This window comes from Cajanus cajan, chromosome 6 (assembly GCF_000230855.2).
Source record: "Cajanus cajan strain Asha chromosome 6, NIPB_CcT2T_4, whole genome shotgun sequence".
In the NCBI taxonomy this organism is placed as follows: Eukaryota; Viridiplantae; Streptophyta; class Magnoliopsida; order Fabales; family Fabaceae; genus Cajanus; species Cajanus cajan.
In genome coordinates, this window is record NC_138522.1 from 767042 (window position 1) to 793325 (window position 26284).

Consider the following 26284-nt stretch of genomic DNA (forward strand, 5'->3'; position numbering starts at 1 on the left):
TATTATTATTATATACTTAAAAAAATCATTTTTAATACTTTTTTAAGCATCTTTTTTTTTATCTTTTATCTTAAATTTTTTAAGCATATTGTTAGCTTTTTCTTTCTTTTAATATTTTTATAGGATTATTATAATTTTATAATTATAATCTCTATAATTTTTTTATACTTTTTATTATATAAATATAATATAAATTATTTAATTTGTAATTAAATTGGATTTTTTAAATTTTTTTATTGATTTACATTAAAAAAATGTATTAAAATCCCTCCATCTTTCATGGTACATTACCAACTCCCAAATAAAAAATGATTTTGGCTTATGAAAATATGATTCACATAAATTAAAATTAAGTTTTTGAAAAAATTAAAATGAAAATTTTATATATATTAATTATTATTAGTGTTTATTTTTTTTCTTCTCTTTTTTCTGCCTTAAAAAGTAGAAATTTATTCGAGCAAACATGTTATATTTTCAATTATTAATCGTTATATATGATAAAATTTGATAATAGTTATACTAAACGTGATTTTTAATTAGTCAACAATATAATATTTTATTTTTAATCTTAGTATTTAATATATTTTTAATATAAATTTAATTTATGTATTATTTTTTAATGAAAATTTAAAATAGTAATTAAAAATGTTATTTTACAAATTAAAAATATATTTAGGCTTAAATTTTTTGTAAAGAATAAAAATATAAATTAAAATAATCGTATTACATCAAATAATTCAAGTAATAAAATTTAATATCATTTTTTTTGTGCATATAAAAAATATATGTTTGACCATACATAAACTTTTTTTGTTTGGATTGGGCCAAAACAGAAGCCGCCGGCCCATAAACGAAGACCAAAATTAACTTATGTAGAATCCTTGCCAGGGTTATTACAATTAGGTCTTTCCCCTTTTCCGTGCAGAGCCTGAAATCCACCGCGTTGCGGAGAGAAACGTCGCAATGGGGAGGAGTAAGCATCTATATTCCTTCTTATCTATTCCCCCTTCCTCGTTCGGTTTTTCACTGTTTTTATCTGAAACGATTATGATGCCTTTTTAGTTGCGTAAGCGTTTTGGATTTTTCGAGTTCCTTTTCTCATGTTTCTGGATCTGAGGATTCATTCGATTAGAAGGATAGCTAGATTGATATATGCCTTGAATAACGATATACTGCATCTTTGTTTACGAACCGAGAATAATTTTAGCCGCTTTACATGTTTTGTTTAAAGCTGGAAGCTCCCTTATTATGGTAGCTCTGTTCACTGAGGAGTTGCTTGTATTTGGTTTAACTTTAAAAGAATGGTTAATAATTGGTTTGGCATGATTGTTTTAGTTGTTTAAAAATTGGCAGGTTGTGTCTTGAATGCATAGTCATATGACATATATTGTGTATGTCTAATCAAATCTATTCAAGTAGACTGATCGTTTTCTAAGATTTTAAACTTGCGTTTGTTGACTTCTAAATCGATTGACCGGAGCTGTATCCTTAGATTTTGTGTTCATGGTCATCCTTGCATGGTAACCGTGTTTGAATAAAACCCACTATCAAGTCTTGCACATAGGACTTAGTCTTGCGAAGGCATATTGTTTATCAATCCTTGTATGAATTATATGTTTTGTTCAATGTTCTTTGCATTGAGAGCTTTATAGTATTGATGTCAGTAATCAGTTAGGAGCTCTTTTTTAAATGTTTTTCCCATTGCGACTACAGTCCTATTTATCTTTGTTGAACCGGAAAATGTGTTTGTTTACTGTATTATTGAAAATGTGTTAGAATGAAATTGTTTGAGTTTTTATGTGCCATATTCATGGCATGTTGTTAATGATGAGTGGTGTATGATTTAGGACCTGCAAGGTGTTATCGGCAGATAAAGAACAAGCCATATCCCAAATCACGTTTCTGCCGTGGTGTTCCTGATCCTAAGATCAGAATTTATGATGTTGGTATGAAGAAGAAAGGTGTTGATGAGTTTCCTTTCTGTGTTCATCTGGTTAGCTGGGAAAAGGAAAATGTTTCGAGTGAAGCATTGGAAGCTGCTAGAATTGCATGCAACAAGTATATGGCGAAATTTGCTGGAAAGGATGCTTTCCACTTGAGAGTCAGAGTACATCCATTCCATGTTCTTAGGATCAACAAAATGCTTTCGTGTGCTGGAGCTGATAGGCTTCAGACCGGAATGAGAGGTGCATTTGGAAAGCCACAGGGTACATGTGCTAGAGTGGCCATTGGTCAGGTCCTTCTTTCTGTCCGCTGTAAGGACAGCAACAGTCATCATGCACAGGAGGCCCTTCGACGTGCTAAGTTTAAGTTCCCTGGTCGTCAAAAGATCATAGTTAGCAGGAAATGGTATGTATTAAATATTAATATTAATTCTTTGACAGTAAGCTTATACAATGATCATGAACATGAATACTTTTAGATCAGTTGAGGCAGTTTTTGACTTGAGTAGTGTTTTTTCCATAATACCTTGATTTGAATTATGAACAATGTATTTTATATTTTCTGAAAAAGAAAAGCCTTATATCTTTTATCCTTTGACATCATGTGATTAATTGGGTTGGGATTACTACCTGTTTTGTCAAGGATTTGATTTCTTTATTTTGGTCCTTTATCATACGATTCATACCCTGTATTTTTTATGCATTTGGTTTGACTATTGTTTTAAAATGCTTGTTCAGGGGTTTCACCAAGTTTAGCCGTGCTGATTATCTCAAGTTCAAGTCAGAGGGCAGGGTTGTGCCTGATGGTGTTAATGCAAAGGTAATGTAAAGCTGCACCTGCGTGCGGATGCACTTATGGATCATATTGAAATTTAATTTCATAGTGTTTTTCATTCATGAGGACATTTAATCATTTATTTATATTTAAAATTGGATCTGATTTTTTTGATCATATTATGCATTCATTTAAGAAGTTATTTTTAGCTTATCTAATTTACAAGTTCTTTCTTGCGGTCTTGCAGCTTCTTGGGTGTCATGGACCACTGGCAAACCGTCATCCTGGACAAGCTTTTTTGACTACTGCTTAGGTCGTTTGTTGTCACTTGGGAATAGTGGGCTTTTACCACAGTAGTTGTGCTCTAGTCAATTTAAGTTTCCCATTTGTTCTGCTTGTAGTATGAAGACTATGTTGAGTTTATCTCCTGTTTTACGAACCATGTTTGAGTGGAATGAATGCCATATTTTGTTCGGATTTCCTTGCCGTTGATTTTTTTTGGCGTTCGATATTTGCTTAATGAAAAAGTTAAGATTGATCAGACAGCTTTCCATTCTATCTCCTGTGAAAACATCTGGTTGCTCCTCCTCTTTTGCTAGTAAAAATAATAGCGACCGGTTCAGAAAAAAATTTAAGAGAGGAAAGAGAGTGAAATTTGGGTTCAACCACGTCGGGATTCATCTAGCAATGATATGTATTTTGTAATAAGGATAATTGTGCATGATAAATGGATAAGAGTTAATCATCCATAAACTCTCAGTGTAGTGTAGAATTTTTTTACATTAGAACTAATCATATCTTTTAAATTATAATTATAAGAGAATCTATTGGTTTTGACAGTCATGCAATGAAGCTTTAATTTTGTTCGAAGTAATATAATATAGTTTTAGGATGGAAACCCCATGATTTATATATCCTACTCCAATCAGAAGTGCAAAGATGTACAAATCAGAAATATACAACGCAATGATTTATAGATGAGTTGGGTTCCTAAATAAATATAATCCCCGCAACCTCCATACAAGAATTCGTTTATAAATGAAGTAAATTCTTCCATTTTATTTTAAGATTCAAAGTGCAAATGTAGGTAACCGAGGGATAAGAGCAATAAGCCTGAAAACTAGGAAGTCGCACACAATTTTCTGCAATCAAATAGTATGTTTTAACAGTTCGTAGGGCGGTTGGAATTTCTAGTAAGAATTTCATCAACTTATAACCAATTGGAGCGCAACTACGAGCATAATAAGAATAAAATCTTACGTTTTATTTTGTAATAAGAAAAGAATAGTGATCTGCCTGAGCCAACTTCTCTACAAATAGCCCACCCTTGGCTCAAGTCTAAACTCCTGATTTATGTTCCTGAATGGTGGCTTTATATTTAATAATTATTTTAAAAATAAATCTGAGATGAAAGTATAAAAGTGTAATTAGTTGACAGTAAAAAAAATGTTAAAATTAAATGCAAGGGTAGTATCTCTTACATACAAACTGTCCACATGAATTAGTCCTTAGGATGTTTTAATTTGGTAGGCGATGGCAGCCTGTTGACATCCCTGGGTTCCCCTGCACGTCTCCTTCCACCTCCATTCATGTCTCATGACCATTGAAACTACCATCAGCTCGTAACAGGTCGGGTCGCTCAGTCAGATAGGAAAAAGGTTTGACCTTAGATAAATTGGTGTTGTGAATTGCACAGCACAGCACTGCGTTTACATTTGATTTGAAAAGCAGAAATGCAAATGTCAAGGGCTTCTTCTTCACAAAGAATCTCCCAATTCCAAATTCTACTCCGCGGCCTTAATCATCGCCGCCCCGCGCTCGCCGGTTCTCCTTCACTTAAACCCTCAATCTCCAATGCCGCCGCCGCGTTCCGCTCCTCCTCGCTGGCGCCGATGTTCCCCTCGCAGCGCCTTGGCTTCCGATTCTTCTCCTCGAAATTCGACAAAGGTTTTGCGCAGAAGGTGTTGGATAAACCTGCAGCTGCAGTGACATCTGCTTTCTCGCGTTACCGCGAGGCAATTGGGTTGCAAATCGAGGCATTCTTCAAGAGGAACCATCTCTTTCTGTTTGGCGCTGCTGGAGTCGTCTTTTGCGCTATTCTGTGGAGGATCCTCTTCGGAGTCGCTAACCTCTTCGTTTCACTCTCCGAAGGCATGGCCAAGTATGGCTTCCTCGCCCTTTCATCTGCTATCGTTGCTTTTACTGTAAGTTCTTTCATCTCACCCTATTCCAATTATTATTATTCAATAGGATCAACTTAGCGGTGAGGGTTGGAGTAGTATGCTGAGGGTATCAGGTTCTAATCCTGTTACTGTCATGTAACTTATACTGATAAAAAAGAAAAAGAAAAGAGTACGCATAACAAATTAATCTGCATTGTCATAATCTATTGCTAATTTGAGATTGGGAGTAATGAGTGAATGAATGGTGCATGCGGTGGAACAATTGTCTGATTATTTTGTTGTGTTGCTTGTTTAAGGGCTTGTATATTCGCTCGAGGTTAACAATCAACCCTGATAAAGTTTATAGAATGGCTATGACGAGGCTTAACACCTCTGCTGGGATTCTTGAAGTTATGGGTGCCCCCCTTTCTGGAACTGACTTGAGAGCCTATGTCATGTCAGGAGGTGGCCTCACCATCAAGAAATTCAAGCCAAGTATTAGGGGCCGTCGATGTTTTCTCATTTTCCCCATTAGAGGCTCTGAGCAAAAGGGGCTAGTCAGTGTCGAAGTCAAGAAAAAGAAGGGTCAGGTAAATTCATACACCTATCTTTATATGGTAAAATGTTAGTAACTTACTCTGTAGAATTTGTTAGTCTTACTGTGACGTTTGTTGTATCTGTTATCTGTCTCAACATCATGTTTTCGCTTCAAATACTGCTAATATTGTTGTTGAGTTAGGTACATTTTGTTGTTCCATGTCTTGAGAATAGGTAGTTACATCCGAGCCTGGTTTGTTGGAAAAATTCATATCTGGTGAGTGGTATTTCCGCCTTCATCTGTGTGGTATGATATATCTTTTCAAAATTATGTCCTCTGAAAACAACCACGTCAGATTTGTCCAGTCTATGAATGCCTGCAATGAACTTCCCAACCCAAGATCTATAAAGCAACCAAATATACAAATATAAATTATCTATCTTCGAGCATGTATTGTACAGGGAAACTCAACTGCAAACATTTTTGATAGAGGCATTTGACTTTTATTTTACATATTGTAAATCATTAGACTGATATGGTTGTGAGGGGTTCTTTTGCATATGTCCACACTGGAAGATATGTATGTATATTTGAGTGATTTATTTGGCAAAACATGGCTTGATGTGGATAAGTATGATTCTGCATTTGATGATAATAATAGTATATGATATAGTGTACGTTGCATTGGTCAATCTATGTTACTTTTGGGCAAATTTGGTAGGAGCATAATGCCCATGTTTGAAGGAGGTTTTCTTTAGCACTGCAGCTGATTAGAGTTTTATTAGGCATTTAGCTTATATTTAGTGTAAAACATATGGTTTTGTTTAAAAGCATTTACCTAACAGATAAGTTGAGGGATTGGGATGCTTTGCTCTATTGATACTTGTGTGTGTGTACAACAACCAAGCCTCTTCGCACGAAGTGGTGTCTGTCAGCTACATACTTTGTTGTTTTTGCTTAGCGTTTAGCTAAGGAAGATTCCATATGCTATAAATTCATAGTTATTTAGTTCTTTGTCTTTATAAATTTCTTTTATATCCCAAAATAAAATAGCGTAGTAGTAGGATGTTTGATACCTGGCAATAAGCCCCGCCCCCACGTAACCTTTGGATAGCAGAAGAGTTGACTGTGCAAAGATGTTCATGCTACGGGTATTGGTTCTCTTATACTTCAAATAGGGTGGATTCATGAAGAAAGGAATGAATTTGTTATTAATAAGAAAAGAAAACATGCTTTAAACCCGAATCTTGCATTACTGGCAGGAAGATTGAGAGAAGAGGGGAATCTGGTGTTGTCAGATCACTGGGAACGGAGAAGTAATACACTGACATGGTTAGATATCCCTTCAAATTGTCAAATATCGCGGTGTAGACCATTTTGGGTTGTAAATATGACTTGCTTGCTTCTAATTTTTGGGTAGGCATATATCAGATAACCTAAACTTTTGAGGGTATACTGAAGAAGGAAACACTGACTAGATTTCTATTTTGAAATTATTTTCAGAATGGTTCAAAACTCAAGCAATTAATGATTTGTTATTTCTATGGATTGGTTTAGTGTTTTGAAATATATCTTACTTCTACCAGAAAAAGTACTGATGCCAACGTTTATGTTAATCCTACCCAAAAAAAATTACTTTCAGATAAGTTCAGTCTTTTGCATGTTATGATTGTAACATGGTATGAAATTAAATTCAACATCCACTTTTTTGTGGATAGGAAATCCTATTTTTAGTTGAATGATTGGAATTGATAAAAAGTGTTTAAATCTAAACTTAAATTGTTGCTGAATTGAAAGTCCAGTCTAATTCTTAAATTCTTTGAAGCTAAATACATGCTCTAAATATTCCCTAGAAATTTTAGTTATATGTGCAAATAACATGGGTTTGTCTCCAGCAATATCCCCCAAGTTACTTTAGAACAGATTTAGGTACTTGATACGATTTCTGATCTTCAGTATATCTTCTTAATTTCTCTTTTCATTTCTGAAGTAGGACATTGTGCTTGGTCTAAGAAATTGGTGCCACGAATTATTCTCAAGAGAAAAATAAATGTAAGGAGTTAATTGATGTTTCTGGGTTTGCTTACTTAGCGTTTACCGTTATGTTCATATGCAGTATGATATGAAGCTGCTGGCCGTTGATGTTCCTATGGCTACTGGTCCAGACCAGCGGTTGTATTTAATTGGGGATGAAGAAGAGTACAGGGTTGGTGGGGGACTAATATCTGTGCTAAGAGATCCTGTAGTGAAAGCAATGGCAGCAACCAAGGAATTTGATGATCTTGATGAGGTTGAGGAAGAGGAGGATGCTGAAAAAGAACGTCTGGAATCTGAAAGAAAGCAGCGTGAAGAAATTGAAAAGCTCGAAAAGAGTGGCACCTAGTAATAGGCTTTCGTGATGTTCCTCTTCTGATTTATTCTCTTGTTGATTACAGCACAGGAGTTGACGTTGTTTAAACACATTTGTTTTGTATCAGTTCGAGTTTTCCCTTGAGCTAGAACTTCACCTTGTATCAGAAATGACCAAGTTTATCTGAACCAAAGTTGAGAAAATAAAGCTGACAGACAGGATCAACATGCATTGGAATGGACTGAGCGTTTGTTGGTTGCGATGTTGCCTTGTCTCTAAGTGTCTAATCCTTGTCTACGATATAGATACTATCTGCCACGGTTGGATGTCATTGCAGGGACCCAAAGTTTTTGACCACCTGTCCCCTTCCCCTTGAAAGTTGTTTCTAGTATTCTACGTGTGCTTGGTTGGTGCGTCATTACAAGTTACTGCTAGTGTTGAAATTCTAAAGTAAAACTCATTCGGTTACCCTGACCTTCCCCTTGAAAGTTGATTCTAGTATTGCTCTGACCAGTTCGGTTGCAGCGTTAAAAATTTAGCTTGCATTAAAGTCATTGATGACCTGTGTAGCTCATTCGCCTTAAAAATGTAGCAATTGTGTTTGAATGAGTGGGGAAAATTTATTTTGAATTGAAGTGATTTATTTTTTAATGTTTTTATTATAGTAGTAAAGTTTAGTAATTTTTTTATCTAATGTAAAAAAAATTCAATATGAAGTATCTAATTTTTGTTTAACTCCATTAATTTTATACTTGAAATTAATTTCTTAATGTGAAATTAAATATGTAAAAATTTACCTTAAATCAAGTAAAGAAGAAAAATAATAACCCGAAAAGTAAAGAAGAAAAAGTCAAAAAGTCAATTTTTCAAGATTGTCTTTTAAGTTTTCCTTTCATTTTAGTTTTTAAATTTTTTCTTTTTTCTTTTATTTTCTTTTATTGTTCGTGAGCCTTGTAGAATCTTTCACAGATATTTAATTTAGCTTAGAGAAAGTAATTATCTTTTCTTCTTTTTAGTCATCTGTATTGATATTAAGTTTATATTTTTGTCCTTATTTATTTTTAATTTAGTTTTTATATAAATGAAGTTTTCAATGTAATACTTCTATTACGATTAATTTCACTATTATCTTTTCCTTTTTACTGTTATCATATAACATTTTGAGTTTTATATATATAAAAAAAATATGTATAAGGATTTCCAGGTAATTTTTGGTTACCATATCATTAATGGGAAATATTTATAATTTTGTTCAAAAAATTTGACTAGTTACTTTTACGAAGGTTTGTCTTTCTAACATTTTTTTCCATCCACACCAAATTCGAATGCCAAAGAAAATTCTTTCGATCTTTATTTATGACACTTATTCTTCTTCTTTTTTTCATACACTATACAATATTACAATTTCAGCAAATGATATTATAACGGCAGTAAATGACGAGAATTAAATATGATAAATGTACAGATAAAGAATAAATTATAAAACCTTTTTTTTTAAGATCAAGTCAAAATGAATAGTAAATATTAGGATTTATTTTTGTGTAAACTCTTGGAAATTAATTCATTCAAATTACCCAAAAAAAAATTTAATTCTTTCAAAGTGTATAAGTTACCAAAATTAGTATTAAGCTTAAATATGTTTTTCTTAAATTTGGAATAAATTTAATTTTAGTCTTTCAAATTTAAAACTATTAGTTTTAATCCCTATATTTTTTTAAATTTTATTTTAATCCCTCAGGTCACTAATAATATATCTAAAATTGACATATTAAGACAATTATACAGTCAGATTTAATGTGATGTTTTACTAACAGAAACACCAATAGATAAATTTTATACAATAATATTTAATATATTTTCTAACAAAATTTGGATATATGAACTACAACAAAAAGTTTTAATATTATAAAGACTAAGAAGACTAATTTTAAATTTAAAAATTAAAAATAAATTCATCTTAAATTTAAAGAAAAAAATATATTTAAATATAAGGATTATTTCTCTTTATAAAGTTGCTTCCGTGTACATAACTAAAAACTAAACTGTAACAAGATATTCAAGAGATGCAACTATCTATCAACAACACAGAATGAGAATGAAAAGAACTACAAAAGCTTTACAAGCACATGTGCATTGAATGACAGTTTTGTTAGGAATTGAAGAATTAAGAGGGCCTAGCCTTCCAGTGCATGACTACTCAATACTTCGTACACTTACATCATTACTATGTCTGGAATAGAAGTGAAAAATGAAGTAAAGTTGCTTTTCATATTAATGAGGGACTTATCTGAGTTGTCTCATAGCTATATGCTAAAGTGACTTCATAGTTCATACCCTAAACTACATCTCCCCGGCCTCATTTCCCTTCTTGAACTTCCGCTTTAAAAAGAAAAATGCTGTATCTTCCAAATCAAAGACTCCGAAAGATCCTCCAAACATGAAGAATTTCAAAAGTTAAATATACTTAACTATTTTATTATATATTTTTAATCTTTCGAAGGAAGTTTCGAGATGAAGTTTACATTACTCTTTTAAAAATTATTGCTCTTTAGATGTAGTACATATGACACTGTTATGGGTCAAGTATTATTAAGCCTTAGCATGTGAATGCTCAACAGATAATCAGGAATTGATTGGATAACCCTAATATTTCTACGGACAAGTGTTGAGTTAATTTTCTCACTTGTACAACACAGGACAGGTGTCTCATTATGAGAAACTTTTTGAGATGTCATCTTTTCAATAGAATAAGCTAAGAGGAAAATAACTTCCCAAAAACAAATCATCACTAATGTCATACATAGTAGTACAATGTGAATTTTCTACTTTATTTTCAAATTCCTTGCTATCTTAATTAGGACAAAACTTGGGTATCATAATAACTACTAATGTTATTCTTTAACCAGAGTTTAAATTTCATCTCAATATGTATTTATATTTAATATAATTTTCAGTATTATATACTTGTAAATTACTGAAACGAAACTGCAACTATAAAAAAATAAGTACCAATAGTATTTATGTTACTTTACTTAAGTTTTTTTCACTTAATTACCCCATTATTCAAATTCCAATAGAGAATGTGTCAACGATATGGTTCATGTTGACATGATGAGTTATGAGTGACAGCGCACCTATAGCTAAAATAATATTAACATTAGTGTGGAAGGGATTTGAAATGGTTCTGTAACAGCCAACTACCTTCTTCGTGCTTTTATGGGTAACTCATTACATGGTTGGCCCCATTATGGTCTAGTCCCCCTCACAAACATAGCCAATATGTGCCAATTTTAAATGTTTAGTTTCTGTTCAACACCTTTATCCTATTCCTAGTTCATGAATGGTCGTCGTTTTCTCACTTCTCTGTGGTCAAACCACTTTGGAAGATGACAATAAGTAATCATCAAAATCTTTGTAATCAATGGACTGTAATGGATTTTGATAACTAGTTAACAAAGGCTGGTTTCTAGCTTACCTCATTCCCTCATTAATTCCTGATCATGGCCTATACGATAATAAGTTAGTGTGCAATACTAAAGTGCCCACCATGCTGCCCTATTGCTTTTAATTAATTAATCATCATGGGGACCATTATGATGGAATTTGATGTTGGATAAGAATTCAAAACATGCAATTATGTCAATCATTTTCCACTTTTTGAACATGTAATTACTCCTTCACCAAAGATTTCAAACTCCATCACAACCATTTGGGGCAGTCATTCGTGCTAGTTTTGACAGAGTATTGGCTCATACTCATACCCTTGCTAAAAAATATTGTCCCCTATATGTGAGGGATTTGGAGTAATGTCAAAATTTTTACTGTAAATGGTAATAGAACTTGTTAATTGTGTAATAAATGATAATAATAACGATGGGGTGGTGAGACTTTTAAAGTACTCTATCTTATGGTTCTTCAGTTGTTTTCTAAAGACATGTCAGCAAATCCTTATTCATGCTCATGTCGTCTTGGTACTTCTTTTCACACGATTAGATCTATACAATCCATGCATTGTTCCTTTCATGTTGGGCTATTATCAACACCAGAAGGTGGACATTAATATACTAGTACTATAGTTAGTTAGATAGTAAAAGACTTTGCTCATTATTGCTGTCGTTTTAGTTAGTGGGAAAGTATTTTTTGTTTTTTCATCGACTGGCCCTCTTTTTTTTTGCTGTGCGTGAATCTCTTGAAAAGAGAAGAAATCAAATCATATTCTTATTATTGGTAAAACTGTAATGCCAAGTCTGGTGCCACCAATTCCAACTGTGATGAGTTGTAAGTAACTTTAAGAGAAACTAAGGTCCCTCTCAATTCTGAAGTTACAAGGTCATACTAGATTTGTAAGCACAAATAGTCTTGTCCTATTGTGCTCCATTTCATACTGTGCTTTGCTTTACTAGCTTTCTTCTTGACATTGATAATATTTCCTTACTCATTGTTTGTGCAGTGATGCTTCACTCTATGATTTGTTCTCAGCCTCCCGGAACCGAATTTCATTCCAAGGTAATAAATATCTCACATCCTTAAGATTCCATGTTGAATACTTGCATTCACTAACTTGGAGCACAAAATATGACATTATGCATGATTAAAGATAGAAAAATAAGGAGTAAAGTTTGTCCATTCTGGTTACCTCTTTTGGCTCATAGTTTTGAGTCACCAAATAACTGTTCTTGGAACCTGATCCCTATAAAGTTTTTTATCCTTCTTCATGATTAAAGTTTTTTTTAAGTCTCTTTCTGGCTATATGTCTTACAACTGGAGAATTTTTCTAGTATGGCCTGTTAAGTCTTGAATTCCTTCTCTCATGACTTTGTTATTTTTAATGTGTTCTCTAATTGGGGCGGACAAATCTTTTGTTTTGCTTGCCTTAAGTGAAGGAATCAGCAAGTTCTTTTTTTTTGTTGATATGCTGATGGTATGCTAACTTTGAGCTGTTTAATACAACACTTGACCCTTTAATTATCCTTTGTTTATGTGCGTGTCTAAATCTGGTTCATCAAATAGTTTTCTGTATTTTAAAATGACCTTTCTGCAGTATTCACTGACTAGATATGGTGGCAAAAATTAAAAATCAATACCAATGATTTATGTTGATCTTTTTTAAATTATGAGAATGAGGGCTACTTTAGGGAAAGAGTGCTTTTTCTTTATAAAGTACAATGAAGAATCAAACTTTAGCTTTTTCTTTTTCAGTTCTATTTTTTCTTGGATTCTCAACTATCACAATGCCCTTTGTTTTCTTTTTCTTCAATTCTCCCTTCTTGGTTGTTTCTGAAACTTACAAGCACCGATTTTGTGAGACAATTTCTTTATTCTCAGTGAAAAATTCACTTTAGTCCCCCATTATTTAAAGTTCACAGGCAAACCTTTGGCTTTTTTACTTTTTCTTTTTAAATGGGGGAGTCAGCATAACACTTCCAAGTATTGAAAGAAAGAAAAAGCCTCAATTGATGCATATGAAAGAAGGAAGTCCCCTTCCTTTCTAAATGGTAAGCAAGAATTAGACTGTTATTTTTATTTATTTTTTGTTTCTTTGCAAAAGCTGCAACAAGTGATGTTTTCAGTTTTCTGCATGAACAGAAAAATTTTCGTGCTAAAATTCAAATATTCTGAGATACAAGTTAGTTCAATTTTTTTTTATTCAATCCTCCAAGATTTTAAATTCATAATGTGTTATTCCTACCCCTTTCATTCTTTAAGCTAATCACTTCCTCTCTGTGCGCTTCTTCACTTTAAAAACTACAGATCACTGTTTTTATGCTAGCTTCATCAATCATGCTTACCCTGAATGGCTCCATTTGTCTGAAAAAAAATTAGTTGATACTAACTTTGAATATTTTATACTTTCCAAGCTATTGTCACTGTCAGCTAACAACTTGCTGTAATTTCCAGAGCCAGACCAGGAAATGAAGAACAGTTAAGCTCAGAAGCTGGAACTATCACCTGCATTTATTTTGCACCAAACAAGACTCATGAAGTTACAGTTCTCTACTGTTGTACTTATTCTATTAGGCTCCACACTCTCTCTATGTGGCCTGATTGTAGCTGACTTGAGTTCTGACCAACAAGCTCTATTGGAGTTTGCTTCTAGTGTTCCACATGCACCAAGGCTCAACTGGAAGAATAACTCTGCTTCAATTTGCACCTCATGGGTTGGTGTGACTTGCAACTCAAATGGAACACGTGTCATAGGCCTCCACCTTCCAGGAATAGGATTATCAGGGTCCATTCCAGAGAACAGCATAGGAAAACTAGATGCTCTTAGGGTCCTGAGTCTTCATTCCAACGGCCTTCGAGGAAATCTTCCTTCTAACATCCTCTCCATTCCTTCACTCCAATTTGCATACCTTCAGCACAACACCTTCTCTGGCCTAATTCCTTCTCCTGTGTCCCCTAAACTCACCGCATTAGATATTTCCTTCAACTCCTTTACTGGCAGCATCCCTCCAGCCTTTCAGAACCTTAGAAGACTCACTTGGTTGTATCTCCAAAACAATTCCATATCAGGAGCTATTCCTGACTTCAACCTTCCAAGTCTCAAGTATTTGAACTTGAGCAACAATAACTTGAATGGCTCAATTCCAAATTCCATAAAAACATTCCCTTATACTTCTTTTGTTGGAAACTCTCTCTTGTGTGGAGCACCTCTCAACCATTGCTCTACAATCTCCCCTTCTCCTTCTCCTTCTCCTTCCACTGATTACGAGCCACTCACTCCACCAACGGCACAAAACCAAAAAGCTCCCAACCATAAGAACAACTTTGGCCTAGCTACTATACTTGCTCTAGTTATTGGGGTCATTGCCTTCTTCTCTCTACTAGTTGTGGTGATTTGTGTGTGCTGTTTGAGGAGGAAGAAAAACAGTGAAAGCAGTGGCATACTGAAAGGAAAGGCTTCTTGTGCTGGTAAGGCTGAGATTTCAAAGAGTTTTGGAAGTGGTGTGCAAGGGGCTGAAAAGAACAAGCTGTTTTTCTTTGAGGGTTCCTCTCATAGCTTTGACCTTGAGGATTTGCTGAAGGCTTCAGCTGAAGTTCTTGGAAAAGGAAGCTATGGAACTGCATACAAGGCTGTTTTGGAGGAGGGAACAACAGTGGTAGTTAAAAGGTTGAAGGAAGTTGTGGTAGGAAAGAAGGAGTTTGAGCAACAGTTGGAGATTGTGGGGAGAATTGGAAGCCACCCCAATGTGATGTCCCTAAGAGCTTATTATTATTCCAAAGATGAGAAACTTCTGGTTTACAACTACATGCAAGGTGGCAGCTTGTTTTTCTTGTTGCATGGTACGTTCTACTTGATGACAAAACTCTTCTCATTTTGTTCCCAAGTAACATGTTTTATGATTTCTACATGAGCCTCTCATTTTTAACTAAACTACGACAAACCAACTTTACTCAGTATCAATCATTGCTCATTAAATTCAAATAGGAACTGAAACTGACAATGACAGTACAACCAACTTGTTTCCACCATGTCATCGATGATATGATCTCATGCCAATATGGTTAGATAGCGTACACACAAAAAAAAAAAAAATTGTAACACCGTTGACTCTTGATATTAAAACAGTTCTTCAATACATGTTTGTAGAGTGGTAGTAAGCATATTCGAGTTTAATTTCTACACACAGATAATCGATCAATAATCATCATTATTATAACTTTTAAGATAATCATTATAAAAGTCAACAAACTTATATAAATATTAGTTTGTGATCAGATAGCTGTGTAGTAACAAAATATTTTCAATGCATACATTATTTACTCAACATATTTAACATTATTTATATCATGCCTTGAATTCCTTGCACATGTTACTCTTGGAACTAAAACTAATTGTCACATGTACTAATTAGTACTTACCAACTGCAATTGTAACAATGCTATACCTTTGGTTATTCCAAACAACAGGAAGCAGGGGTGCAGGAAGAACCCCCTTAGACTGGGATTCAAGAGTGAAGATTTTGCTTGGAGCTGCCAAGGGAATTGCTTTCATCCACTCAGAGGGGGGTCCAAAGTTCACACATGGCAACATAAAGTCAACCAATGTGCTCATAACCCAAGAACTTGACAGCTGCATATCCGATGTGGGACTTCCACCTCTCATGAGCACCCCGGCAACCATGTCAAGAGCCAATGGGTACAGAGCTCCAGAAGCCACTGACTCAAGGAAGATCACTCACAAGAGTGATGTCTACAGCTTTGGTGTGCTGCTGCTGGAAATGCTGACAGGGAAGACACCACTTAGGTATCCAGGGTTTGAGGATGTGGTTGATCTTCCAAGGTGGGTGAGGTCCGTTGTTAGAGAGGAATGGACTGCTGAAGTGTTTGATGAGGAGCTTCTGAGAGGGCAATATGTTGAAGAGGAAATGGTGCAGATGCTTCAGATTGCATTGGCTTGTGTGGCTAAGGGGCCAGATAATAGGCCTAGAATGGATGAAGTTGTTAGAATGATTGAGGAGATTAAGCACCCTGAGTTGAAGAACAGGCCATCCTCTGAGTCTGAGTCTAATGTGAACACTCCATGAATCCTTCATATTCTGTCTTGCATGCCCTCAGGCCTCAACCAATAAGCATGTTTCATTGTAAAACACTGATGTTTTTTTTTTTCCTTCATGTTGGCCATAAAAGTTTCCTTTCATGTTTCACATTATTTGTTGAGTTATGAAACTTTTGGCTGATTGCTCTTCAGTCGATGGAAATAATTCAAGTTCCATTTTGTAAACCAGAGGGCCCCATAACTTGCATTTTCTTTTCCTTCCAATCACACACACAAATGAAGAAGTATCAACAAAGTCCTAACTTATTAATGATCAGTCATATTTTGACAAGAATTTTTTTTTTAAAAAAAAGGAAAATCCAAAGAGGAAAAAAGGAAGTGTAAAAGGAAATGTCCTTAAAATTATCTTTTTGCTTTCAGCACTTGGAATGAAGATATTCTAGATACTTCTTTGGAGAATTATGTCCATTAATTTAAAATTGCTTTGCCCTTTAGTAGATCACATGTGGCTGTGATACTATGGCTTGGTAATTTTTATAAAGATCAAATTTATTTTTAATTTCTGAAAGTATATCATTTTTGAATCTCTGTTTAAATTTTAATTATTTTTAATTTTATATTTAACAATAATAGTAAACGTTTAGTCACCATGTGTTTTTAGTTTTGGAGAGAGATTAAAATTATATTACTTTTGTTGAATATAAAGTCCAAAAATGAATCAAATTTAAAGAGAGATTAATTCCAAAATCGTATTTCTGGAATAAAATACATATTTATGCCTTTTCATAACTAGCAAGAAAATCATGAATCTAGATGAAACTTATCTTGAAAATAGGGTCTTGTTTTTATTTATTTTTCTAGAAATTTAAGAACTCTGTTAAAAAAAATAAAATTATAAAGACATATTTAAAGAAATTGATGAAATAATATATATAGAAAAAAAAACTTAGAAAGAAAACTAACCGGTGTAAAAGTGCAGACATGACATGAAAATTTAATGCATATACAAAAATTCATTGAAATAGGTTTTCAAAAATCTGAGTGCGATGATAATCAACATGGACACTTATCAACAGCGTTTTTGATTGGAACTTTTTAGGATTTTTTTTTACCTTCGTATCTAATTCAAATTTTTATTTATCATATTATTTATAAATAAAATTTAATATTTAAAAAAAAAACTATTAATAATTAAAAAATTTGAGTTATAATATAAATTATTTATCTTAAATTTAAAATATAAGTTATATGTTTAAAATATTTATTTATGCAAATCTAAAATATAATAATTATTTGTATATATAATTTATTATAAATTTTAGTTATGTATAATAAATATTTAATCATAAAATGAAGAATTATTCAATATTTGCTTGACTTTTTTTATTTTTCATATTTACTCATATGGTCACATCTCCATGTGGCAAAAGAAAAAGATTAGATGATATTTTGATACAATCAGTTTCGAAAACTTGCAGCAAAGTTATGGATATAAGATTCACACCATTGCACACTTATGAATTGGCTTTTTATCAACAAATATTCGCATATCTGACAGTGAATGAGATTTGGACCGTGATAAGGCCCGCTCATTCCTGACCATAATGGCCCATCCCTCATTCATGTCCAACATACCACATGGATTCTGTACCTAGTGGGCCCTAACCTCAGGTAATAACTAATATAGCATCATGTATATAATAAATAATGGTGACTAAAAAAAATTAAACCGAACCCAACTAAATTATAAAAATTATAAGAACAAATTAAGTATTTTTACACTATCATCAATGAATAAATTAAGAGAAATAAATGGTGGAATGAATTTCTGATTATAGTAAGAATGTATGACCATTAAAACTCAAAAGTTAAATTGTTTAGAGAAAAAAGAAATCAAACCAAACTAATTTATAAAAATAAGTTGGTTCATCTCTATTTGAATGATTATTGGAAGCATGACCTAAGAATTTGAATGACATAAATTGTGGTGCATGTGGTGTCTTGCAAAGAACATGTGGTGGTGTCATGCATGGAACATCGAACAGCAGTTTGTTGATAAGGATAGACAGCAAGATTCCCTCTATAAATCCATTTGTGATTTGATGTTACATAAGGAAGCAATTCCTGCAGAGTCTATTTTATAGATCCATGTGATGGTAAAGGGAAAAGGGAAATAGCATTTTGGATCATCCCTTTCTCTTTTTATGCTCAAGAGAAAACGATCCACAACATGTTAATGCCTAAATTCTTCAATTTCCTCTTTCACTTTAAGACTAGACTATATTTTTCTTAATAAAAATTGTGCCTTAATCTACTTTTTAAGTAATCCACTTAATTTCGTCTTGCATATGAAAGTTTCTATCAACAAAGTTACTTAGTTTCTCTTCGGTATCTCATTCTCTCTAGTATAAGTATGCATAAATGTTAATTAACTTATAAGCAATTTCCTTAAATTTTGAATAAGTCAATTATATCAAATTTTATATATTAAATACAAATTATCATTTAACGTTAGAATATTTGTAGATTTTTTTTCAATGAAATGATTTTATAGATTCTTTTAACTTTTTATTTAATTTAATTTTTATTTATCATAATTATTTATAAATTAAATTTAATATTTTAAAAATAAATTATCAATAAATAAAAATAATTTTATACTATGATATAAGTTATTTATCATACAATAAAATATAATTTATATATTAAAAATATTTATTTATATAAAATTTAAATATAATTTATATGTTCAAATTTTCAAACATAATATTTATCTATATATAATTTATTATAAATTTTAGTTATATATGATAAATCTTTAACTTGTATTAAAATACAAATATTAAAATAATATTTTATTATTAAACAATCAATAACCAACTATCATTAAAGATTTTCTAACACCGAACATTACTTTCTTTTATATTACCAAAAAAAAAAAAAGGAAAATCTTGTGTTAGTTTACTTACACGATATAGAAAGGAAAAAAAAATTGTATATAAAGAATAGTGATGATAAGATAGAAAACACTTGTTGATGTATTTCAAAATTTAAGATTTCAATTCTTTATAATGGTCATAAGTTTGTCTTATAGACAAAGATTAATAATAACCTTCAACACTTAAATTTTATTATTTCCATGACCTAACCCTAATATCACAACATAGCCATCGATTATATATATTAATTTAGTAGTTAACTGTTGTAGAAGGTAAGAGTGATAGCTTTAAATGCCGTATATAGCATTTTTGATAATTTTTTTCACATTTTTAGACGTAAATTTGTATAATTGTAATATTTTGAACTTAATTTTATTTAACTAAAGTTTACAAACCTAAATCACACAACATAATTATTAAAGTCTAATCAAACAAAATTGGTGAAATTGACTAACTGGATTTGATAAGTAGTCGAATCAGTAAGACAATGATTATGTCTTACAAATATAGTATTATATATATATACAGTTTTATTTATATTTTCTTATCATAAATCATGTTAATTAAAATAGAATATAGAGCAATTTTACTAATTTAACAAATGACCCTCGGGTGGAAGCATTAAATGATGAGATGGGTATTTATATATATAGGATAAGAGCAATTGATATATATTATTGATGATAATTACAAGCAATTAATGTTTGATGTATTGGATGAAATGGAATTGGCAGATGATAATGCTATACAGTTGCATCAAATCCAAGATGAGAAGCAGAAGCTTTGAGAAGCAAGGCAAAGAGAAGGAAGGGAGTGGAGAAGAAGGGGCTATGGTCACTGTCGAGTTGATAGACAGTGCATGGTGGCCACTTGTTAATCATGGCTTCCTGTTGCTCAGCCTTGACCACCTTGTCATGCCGTGTCATAATGTAGACGCGGGCCACCTTCTCCACTTCTCCATCCTCTCTGAATTGCGCACGAGTCAATGCCAGCACTGGCCCTGGCTTCAGCAGCATCGCAGCCAACGTCGAATCCTCAACAAAACAAAACAATATCACCATTAATATTAACACTATTTTTCATGCATACTAAATATTATTATATACATGGTATTCTTTTAGTGAAAAGTTATTATATTTATGTACCTCGTGAGGGCTCAAAGGATAGATGATTTTGCGTTGAAATTCTTTCTTCACCAAAGCACTGGTTGGAGGCTTATCATGTCCCAATCCAAATCCTAGCTCGTACACATCCCCATACTCGGATAAGTCAGGCACCCCCTGCTTCATACAAACCACAAAAATTAAACAAACTTTCTACTATTATTTAGTATTTACCACTGGACCAGAAAAACTAGCTACTCTACTCTCGCAATTATGGCCTAATTAATTAGGCTCCTGAGTTTTTTTTTTTTTACTTTTCAATCATTGGCGATACACTGAACACAGTTAAAATTTGCTATTACCTCTTGAGGACAAACTAGATATGTGGAAAAGACAGGGTTGTCGGATTGAAGGAAAGATATTTGTCAAGTTCTTGTCGCCAAACAAAGATTGCTTACAATGATTAACACAAGGATTGCTATTTTATAGGAGTTTAGATGGCACACAATTATTGATGATAATTCATTAACCAGAGTAGTAGACACATAAGGCAAACTTTATTGAAGTCGCTACGATGATATTAATTAATAAAGACAATTAGCTTTATTCGTACGTTATATAGTAGGCTTTTAGCAGATTGGGTTAGCCTTTGCAATTACATCATTTTCCAGAATCAAAATCTAATTCTATATAATATAAAATAAACCATAACTTCCCGGCGTCAGAATGCCAGCACATTTTATGGACCATTATTAAATTACAACTTTGTTGTCAAACCCTGAAAAGGTGGTAATCTGAGTAGAAAAGGCCATTGACTAAATTTTTAACTCTAATAATAAGATAAGAAAGTATGAATTTTCTGCTATACAAAGGAAAGAAAAGAGGGGATAACATGAATAAAGAAAAAAAGGTCCCTTTCCACCCCCTATTGCTAAACAGCTGCTGGTTTGTTTGCATTTGGTGCTAATGCTAAACTTAAAAAAAATTGAGAGTTGGTACCAGCATATGTAATTTAGTGAGCCTCAGAGTTGGCTATAACTATAATTTTGTGAAGACAGTTGGCAACCAATTATTTCAACACAGCATCACCATCATCCTTGCTGGACACCTCCAACATTCAGCAACAATGGAAGCCAATACACAGAGTCTGGATGGATTTTTAAGAATTTCTTTACTAAAAATACAAAAGTAGAGGAGCTCTTAAAAACCATTATAGACTTTATCCAAACATACTCATACACATCACTATTATATTATCCTATCTCTAGTTCTCTACCCCCAACTTTATGATTCACCATAAATGTTACCAAAGACTAAAATTTCAAAGGAAAAACATGCGGGGCAGAATGAATTCAGACAATCAAATATTCAACTTGACAAAGTAACACATAAAGAGGGTTTGTGAAAAGGACTCACATCTTTAAGATCTTGATCGGTGCAGAATCCGAATTTGAGCATAGTTGCTGCCACATAAACGGCTAAGCGAATTTTATTGGAAAACTTGTGACATGCCTGAGTAATGCTCAACCCTCCAGCACTGTGCCCCACCAATATAACCTATAGTAATAACATCACTGATGGATTTAGTTGATGTAGCCCTCTATGCAATCACATATTCCCATATAATATAAGGTGGAGAAAGAGACATAAGGGGGAGAGAGGGGGGACCAATTAATACAACATATTTCACCACCTGTTCATTCTCAGGCAAAGCAGACATGAAATCCATTAGAGGCTTATTATAATCATCAAAAGACAGGACTGAATCAGCATGAGATTGATCAATTCCAGCACTTTTGAGGTCTATGCATGAGACCTTGTAGCCTGAATTCTCCATGAGGCACCGGATTTTGTACCAGCACCAACTTCCACCACTTATGCCATGTACAAGCACAAAGTGGTGCTTCATGCCTACACCAACTCCTTCTTCCCTCGTAGGCATGCTTTTCTCTCCCTTCACTATCATTTTGCTTTTAACCTTGTTGGTGAGCATATATAGGATAAGAAGAATAGTACCAGTTTAAAGGGTCAACACAAGTAATGATGTTTATCTTTCTAACTTTTCTTCTTAATATTATTATTCGACTACTCAGGGTTTTTTATGTATATATACTCATTTATTCTCTTGGGGGTCATTTCCATTCATCATCGGAACTTTGAAAATGTCTACATAGATAGCTTACACTGTTGACTGCAACTCAGCCTTGCATAAAAACTGGCGTAGGGTGCACTCACAGGATGATTGTGTGCAACAGTTTAGATTCAATTATTTTCTTACTTTATATTTCATTTTCTTACTTTTATTTCCTGTTTAAAACCTTATTTTAATGAACATATTGTATTTCGTATGTAAGAAAAAAATGTTTGATTTTTTTAAATTGAAATATAAGTAAATTTTATTCAAATTAACTTTATTTAATATTTTTAATAAAAAAATATGTTAAGATAATAAATGAAATCACTATTTATTATACGTGTAGTTAAGGATATTTTAAAAAATATAATATATTTTATATAAAATTGTAAAAATTAAATGTATTTAATTAATTTTTTTAATTTGTATGAGATTATATATATATATATATAAGTTTAGAAAGAGTATTACTTTTAATAAATAGCAAAGAATTTGAATGTCATAAAATTGAATCCAATAAAAATTTACTCCGAATACAGTTTTAGCTTTGGAAAAGAAAAAAGAAAAATAGATTGACAATTCAAAGAAGATTTGGCTTTGGAAATGGTGTTTTGGTCTTCAACGGACGGCAAGAATTTTTGTTTTTTATTTAATGCATAGTAACTATTATCTGCTGCGTTTGGTAGTGGAATCGGTCGGTCGTAACACATTAACTTCATTGTTTTTTTCCACATACTTGCTCTGACTTTTTCTTTAGCTCTGTACTTCCTCTGACTTAATTATAACTATAATTTATTAAGCTGAATGCTAATTAAAAATAATAATTTAAATTATTTAATTTAATTAATTTCAATTACAAAAATTTTATACTTTTATTATAACGATTTTTTTTCTTCTAATTAGAACTTAATATTAAGAATAAAGAAGATAATATTAAATAGAATAAAATTTGATTATATTTAAATTCATAATTCATGGGATCTTATATGCTTGTAGTTGAGTATAAAGGAAGCACATTAATTTCTTTCAATATGATGAGTTAGCGAAATAACTCAGCATTATACATTCACATGTCATAAAGACAATTTATTTAGCACTAACTTTATATTTTCTGGTGTTTTGTATGAAATTTTTTGAAATCAATACTATTATTACATTGAGCTGAAAATACTTGTGATAAGAAATAAAATTTTCAATAATCATGTATTTTATTACACATGTTGTTGTGACACATTGGTTTGTTTTTTATCCATGGTGTGCTGTTTTTTTATTAGGATATTGCTGGCCGACAATATCCTTTTTTTTATGTATAATTTATTGGGTATATTTGTGTGGTACTTATAATGGACATTTGTTAGCAGGGCATTTATGTTATAAAACTATACTTTTGTTCATTGCCTCTATGTCTTTCTTGCAACAAGGAGGCTCTTAAATGGAACAACGACACGAGATTTAGCACTACTATTAAAAAAACATAGAAGCTTCAAATCAAGACGAACTTAATAATATTTAAAAATTAAAACTGTTTTTTCATGATTTTCAGCGACTGGAACAACTAATTGGGCCACCATGAATGGCAATAGCTAATCTTCATGAAAAGCCAACACCAACAAAGGCATTTAGAAGTCTAATAATGGTCCCAATTTTGATGGTTCCTTACAAAATATTGGACATTAATTGTATGAATTTAATCCCTGTATATGACTAGAGGTGTAATCATTGACAGGTCTTGTTATAATTGTATAAACTTTTGAGGATTTTTTATTTTATTTTTATGATTAATGCTTTGATTGGAACAGTAAAAGAGAGAGGAGGAGGAAAAGAAGGAGAAAACTCTGAAAATTGAGTTTGAAGGTGTGTTTGGTGAAATGGAAGAGCGTGGAAGAGGAATTGAATTTTTGTAGGTCTTGTATCCAAAAACTCACTCAAGATTCCAGGGAAACGTGTGACATGGTACACGTTGTTAAAAATATGGCCAAGTTAGTTGATTATGTCTAAAATCTTTTACACTTTCAACTATTAAAAAATTATTAGTAGTATGATTTTAGAAATAATTATTTTAAAAATTAATAAATTTATTATATATGATAGTTTGCAAATAAATGGTAATATAAAATTATTTTAAGTTTTTATGTATATATTCTTGCTTCTCATAAATATATATATATATATATATATATATATATATATATTAAAATATAAATAATAAATATAATTATTATAATATATATAATAATAATAATATTTATTAAGTTAAAATTCATTAATTTAAATTTTTAATTAATTTAATATAAATTAATGACAAATATATTTTTAGTCTCTTCAAAATGAGTGGATTTTAATTTGATTCCTATAGATTTTTTCTTTGTTTTTCATTTTCTAAATTTTATAAACATTAATTTTGGTCCTTATAAGATATATTTGATCTTTGTAAAATAAATAAATTTTGATTTTCGTTTTGTAAATTTTTTTCATTTTTTTAAAATTTAAAATTACTATTTTTACCCCTAAAAATAATTTAAAGGTATATAAATAATATCTATTATAATAACCTATAAAAAAAATATTTCAGGTAAATTTAATTAGTATATTTTTTCATTACTAATCTACCTCACGAGAACTATTGTCCTTCAAAAATTTAAGATTTAGGATTTAACAAATATCAAATATGTGACTATTTTCTCTTAACTTAAGTTTATAAATATAAATGACAAATGAAATTAAATAAAAATAATTTATTAATCCATTTAGATTCATTATAAATTTACATAAAAAAATAAATTTTATTCATAAAAATAAAATTTTAAAAATTAAATTAATTTTATGTTTTAAAATATTTTATTCCTCTCTTTTTTTATAAATCATTACATTTTTATTTAATCTTTTAAAATTTATGAAAAAATCTATGTCAAAATAATTTTTTTAAAATTTCAATTTAATAAATACTTTATATATAATCTAATGGATTATGAAAAAATAATGATAAATTATTAACTATTTATAAAATTAAATAAGTAGATTGAATCTAATTTATTATTTATTTTTATTATAATAAATAAATTTATTTATGAACAAATAAAATTAATGATAGATAAATAAATTTATTTGTGACTTCTATTTTAAGCATACGAAAAATATTTAAATCTCAATCATTTTATTAAGCGAAAATAATCTTTCGTCATTGATACCGACCAAATCGGTGAATCCTTGGCATATTCGTAAAATATCTCTTCCTGAGCATTGAAAGACAAAAGTTTCGTCCACAGTTTTTATTTATTAAAAAAATCATTTTTCAAGTGAATAAATAAATAATTTAACTTCACTAATGCGCATTTCAAATTTTTCAATCAGAATTCCCCCCTAAAAAAACATGTACACAGGATTTTTTTTTCTTACATAAATCAACTTTGGGATTCGATGATCAAAAAGTAGTCATGATGCAGTTGTTATGAAATCTAGTTGGGTATGGTGATTAGAAAGTAAAGTAATATAATATTATCATCTGCACATGAATCAAAGGAATGAACCCCGACGTGGTTTAGTGGCAGGGGTTGATCCACGCTTAAGCAAGGTCAGAGATTCGAATCTTGTTTTGTGTATGCAGCCACGTTACAAATTTAAGAAATTTTAAATTTTTAGTATTTGAATTACTTTGATTTTAATTTCTATCATTCTTAAAATATTTTGTTTGGATAAGTCAATTCAAATTTCTTAAATTTTAAATTGTTAGGTTCAATATGATAATTTAATTCCATCATAGTAAAATTAATTTTAAAAATATATTTATATGTTAATATTTTTAAATTAAATTTTATAAAAAAAAATATTAATCCATTTTTA

At 31.5% G+C, this 26284-nt stretch overlaps 4 protein-coding genes and 2 long non-coding RNA genes across 10 annotated transcripts; 4 read left to right on the forward strand and 2 right to left on the reverse strand.

Moving 5' to 3' along the window:
• The first annotated feature begins 815 nt into the window (after positions 1-815).
• On the forward strand, positions 816-3195 carry LOC109810047 (large ribosomal subunit protein uL16). The gene is made up of 4 exons (XM_020373410.3): positions 816-973; positions 1848-2349; positions 2682-2763; positions 2966-3195. The coding sequence occupies exons 1-4, from the start codon at positions 964-966 to the stop codon at positions 3029-3031; spliced, it is 660 nt and encodes a 219-aa protein (XP_020228999.1). The 5' UTR covers positions 816-963; the 3' UTR covers positions 3032-3195.
• On the reverse strand, positions 3046-7535 carry LOC145958891 (uncharacterized). The gene is made up of 2 exons (XR_014434439.1): positions 6495-7535; positions 3046-6405 (listed from the first exon to the last, which is right to left on the reverse strand). It is a non-coding gene; the product is annotated as an uncharacterized LOC145958891 (long non-coding RNA).
• LOC109810129 (import inner membrane translocase subunit) lies at positions 4139-8242 on the forward strand. The gene is made up of 3 exons (XM_020373513.3): positions 4139-4922; positions 5198-5470; positions 7535-8242. The coding sequence occupies exons 1-3, from the start codon at positions 4452-4454 to the stop codon at positions 7799-7801; spliced, it is 1011 nt and encodes a 336-aa protein (XP_020229102.1). The 5' UTR covers positions 4139-4451; the 3' UTR covers positions 7802-8242.
• A 3713-nt stretch (positions 8243-11955) lies between these two features.
• Positions 11956-16493, forward strand: LOC109810088 (putative inactive receptor kinase At5g58300). 4 transcript variants are annotated; one of them, XM_020373472.3, is made up of 4 exons: positions 11956-12111; positions 12219-12274; positions 13667-15052; positions 15680-16493. In XM_020373472.3, exons 3-4 carry the CDS (start codon positions 13747-13749, stop codon positions 16294-16296), a joined length of 1923 nt encoding a protein of 640 aa, XP_020229061.1. In that variant the 5' UTR covers positions 11956-12111; positions 12219-12274; positions 13667-13746; the 3' UTR covers positions 16297-16493. The 4 variants fall into 4 exon arrangements, with proteins under 4 accessions (XP_020229061.1, XP_020229062.1, XP_020229060.1 ...); XM_020373473.2 differs by having other exon boundaries at positions 12028-12046; XM_020373471.3 differs by lacking the exons at positions 11956-12111; positions 12219-12274 and adding an exon at positions 13122-13263.
• A 3354-nt stretch (positions 16494-19847) lies between these two features.
• LOC109810126 (methylesterase 17) lies at positions 19848-22450 on the reverse strand. Of its 2 annotated transcripts, none has more exons than XM_020373508.3 (4): positions 22004-22450; positions 21727-21867; positions 20353-20490; positions 19848-20241 (listed from the first exon to the last, which is right to left on the reverse strand). In XM_020373508.3, exons 1-4 carry the CDS (start codon positions 22301-22303, stop codon positions 19951-19953), a joined length of 870 nt encoding a protein of 289 aa, XP_020229097.1. In that variant the 5' UTR covers positions 22304-22450; the 3' UTR covers positions 19848-19950. The 2 variants fall into 2 exon arrangements, with proteins under 2 accessions (XP_020229097.1, XP_020229098.1); XM_020373509.3 differs by having other exon boundaries at positions 20353-20487; positions 22004-22437.
• Positions 22106-24213, forward strand: LOC145958892 (uncharacterized). Its single transcript, XR_014434440.1, has 2 exons — positions 22106-22248; positions 23988-24213. It is a non-coding gene; the product is annotated as an uncharacterized LOC145958892 (long non-coding RNA).
• The last annotated feature ends 2071 nt before the right edge of the window (positions 24214-26284 follow it).

Excerpts from the sequence above, each read along its gene's own strand:
- LOC109810047 (XM_020373410.3), top strand. Across the intron at positions 2,350-2,681 it reads ATCATAGTTAGCAGGAAATG|GGGTTTCACCAAGTTTAGCC; the intron begins GTATGTATTAAA and ends ATGCTTGTTCAG. Across the intron at positions 2,764-2,965 it reads CTGATGGTGTTAATGCAAAG|CTTCTTGGGTGTCATGGACC; the intron begins GTAATGTAAAGC and ends GCGGTCTTGCAG.
- LOC109810129 (XM_020373513.3), top strand. The coding sequence starts at position 4,452 with ATGCAAATGTCAAGGGCTTCTTCTTCACAAAGAATCTCCCAATTCCAA. Across the intron at positions 4,923-5,197 it reads CTGCTATCGTTGCTTTTACT|GGCTTGTATATTCGCTCGAG; the intron begins GTAAGTTCTTTC and ends TGCTTGTTTAAG. Across the intron at positions 5,471-7,534 it reads TCAAGAAAAAGAAGGGTCAG|TATGATATGAAGCTGCTGGC; the intron begins GTAAATTCATAC and ends GTTCATATGCAG.
- LOC109810088 (XM_020373472.3), top strand. The coding sequence starts at position 13,747 with ATGAAGTTACAGTTCTCTACTGTTGTACTTATTCTATTAGGCTCCACA. Across the intron at positions 15,053-15,679 it reads CTTGTTTTTCTTGTTGCATG|GAAGCAGGGGTGCAGGAAGA; the intron begins GTACGTTCTACT and ends TCCAAACAACAG.
- LOC109810126 (XM_020373508.3), bottom strand. The coding sequence starts at position 22,303 with ATGCTCACCAACAAGGTTAAAAGCAAAATGATAGTGAAGGGAGAGAAA. Across the intron at positions 21,868-22,003 it reads CTTTGCCTGAGAATGAACAG|GTTATATTGGTGGGGCACAG; the intron begins GTGGTGAAATAT and ends TTATTACTATAG. Across the intron at positions 20,242-20,352 it reads ATCCTTTGAGCCCTCACGAG|GATTCGACGTTGGCTGCGAT; the intron begins GTACATAAATAT and ends TGTTTTGTTGAG.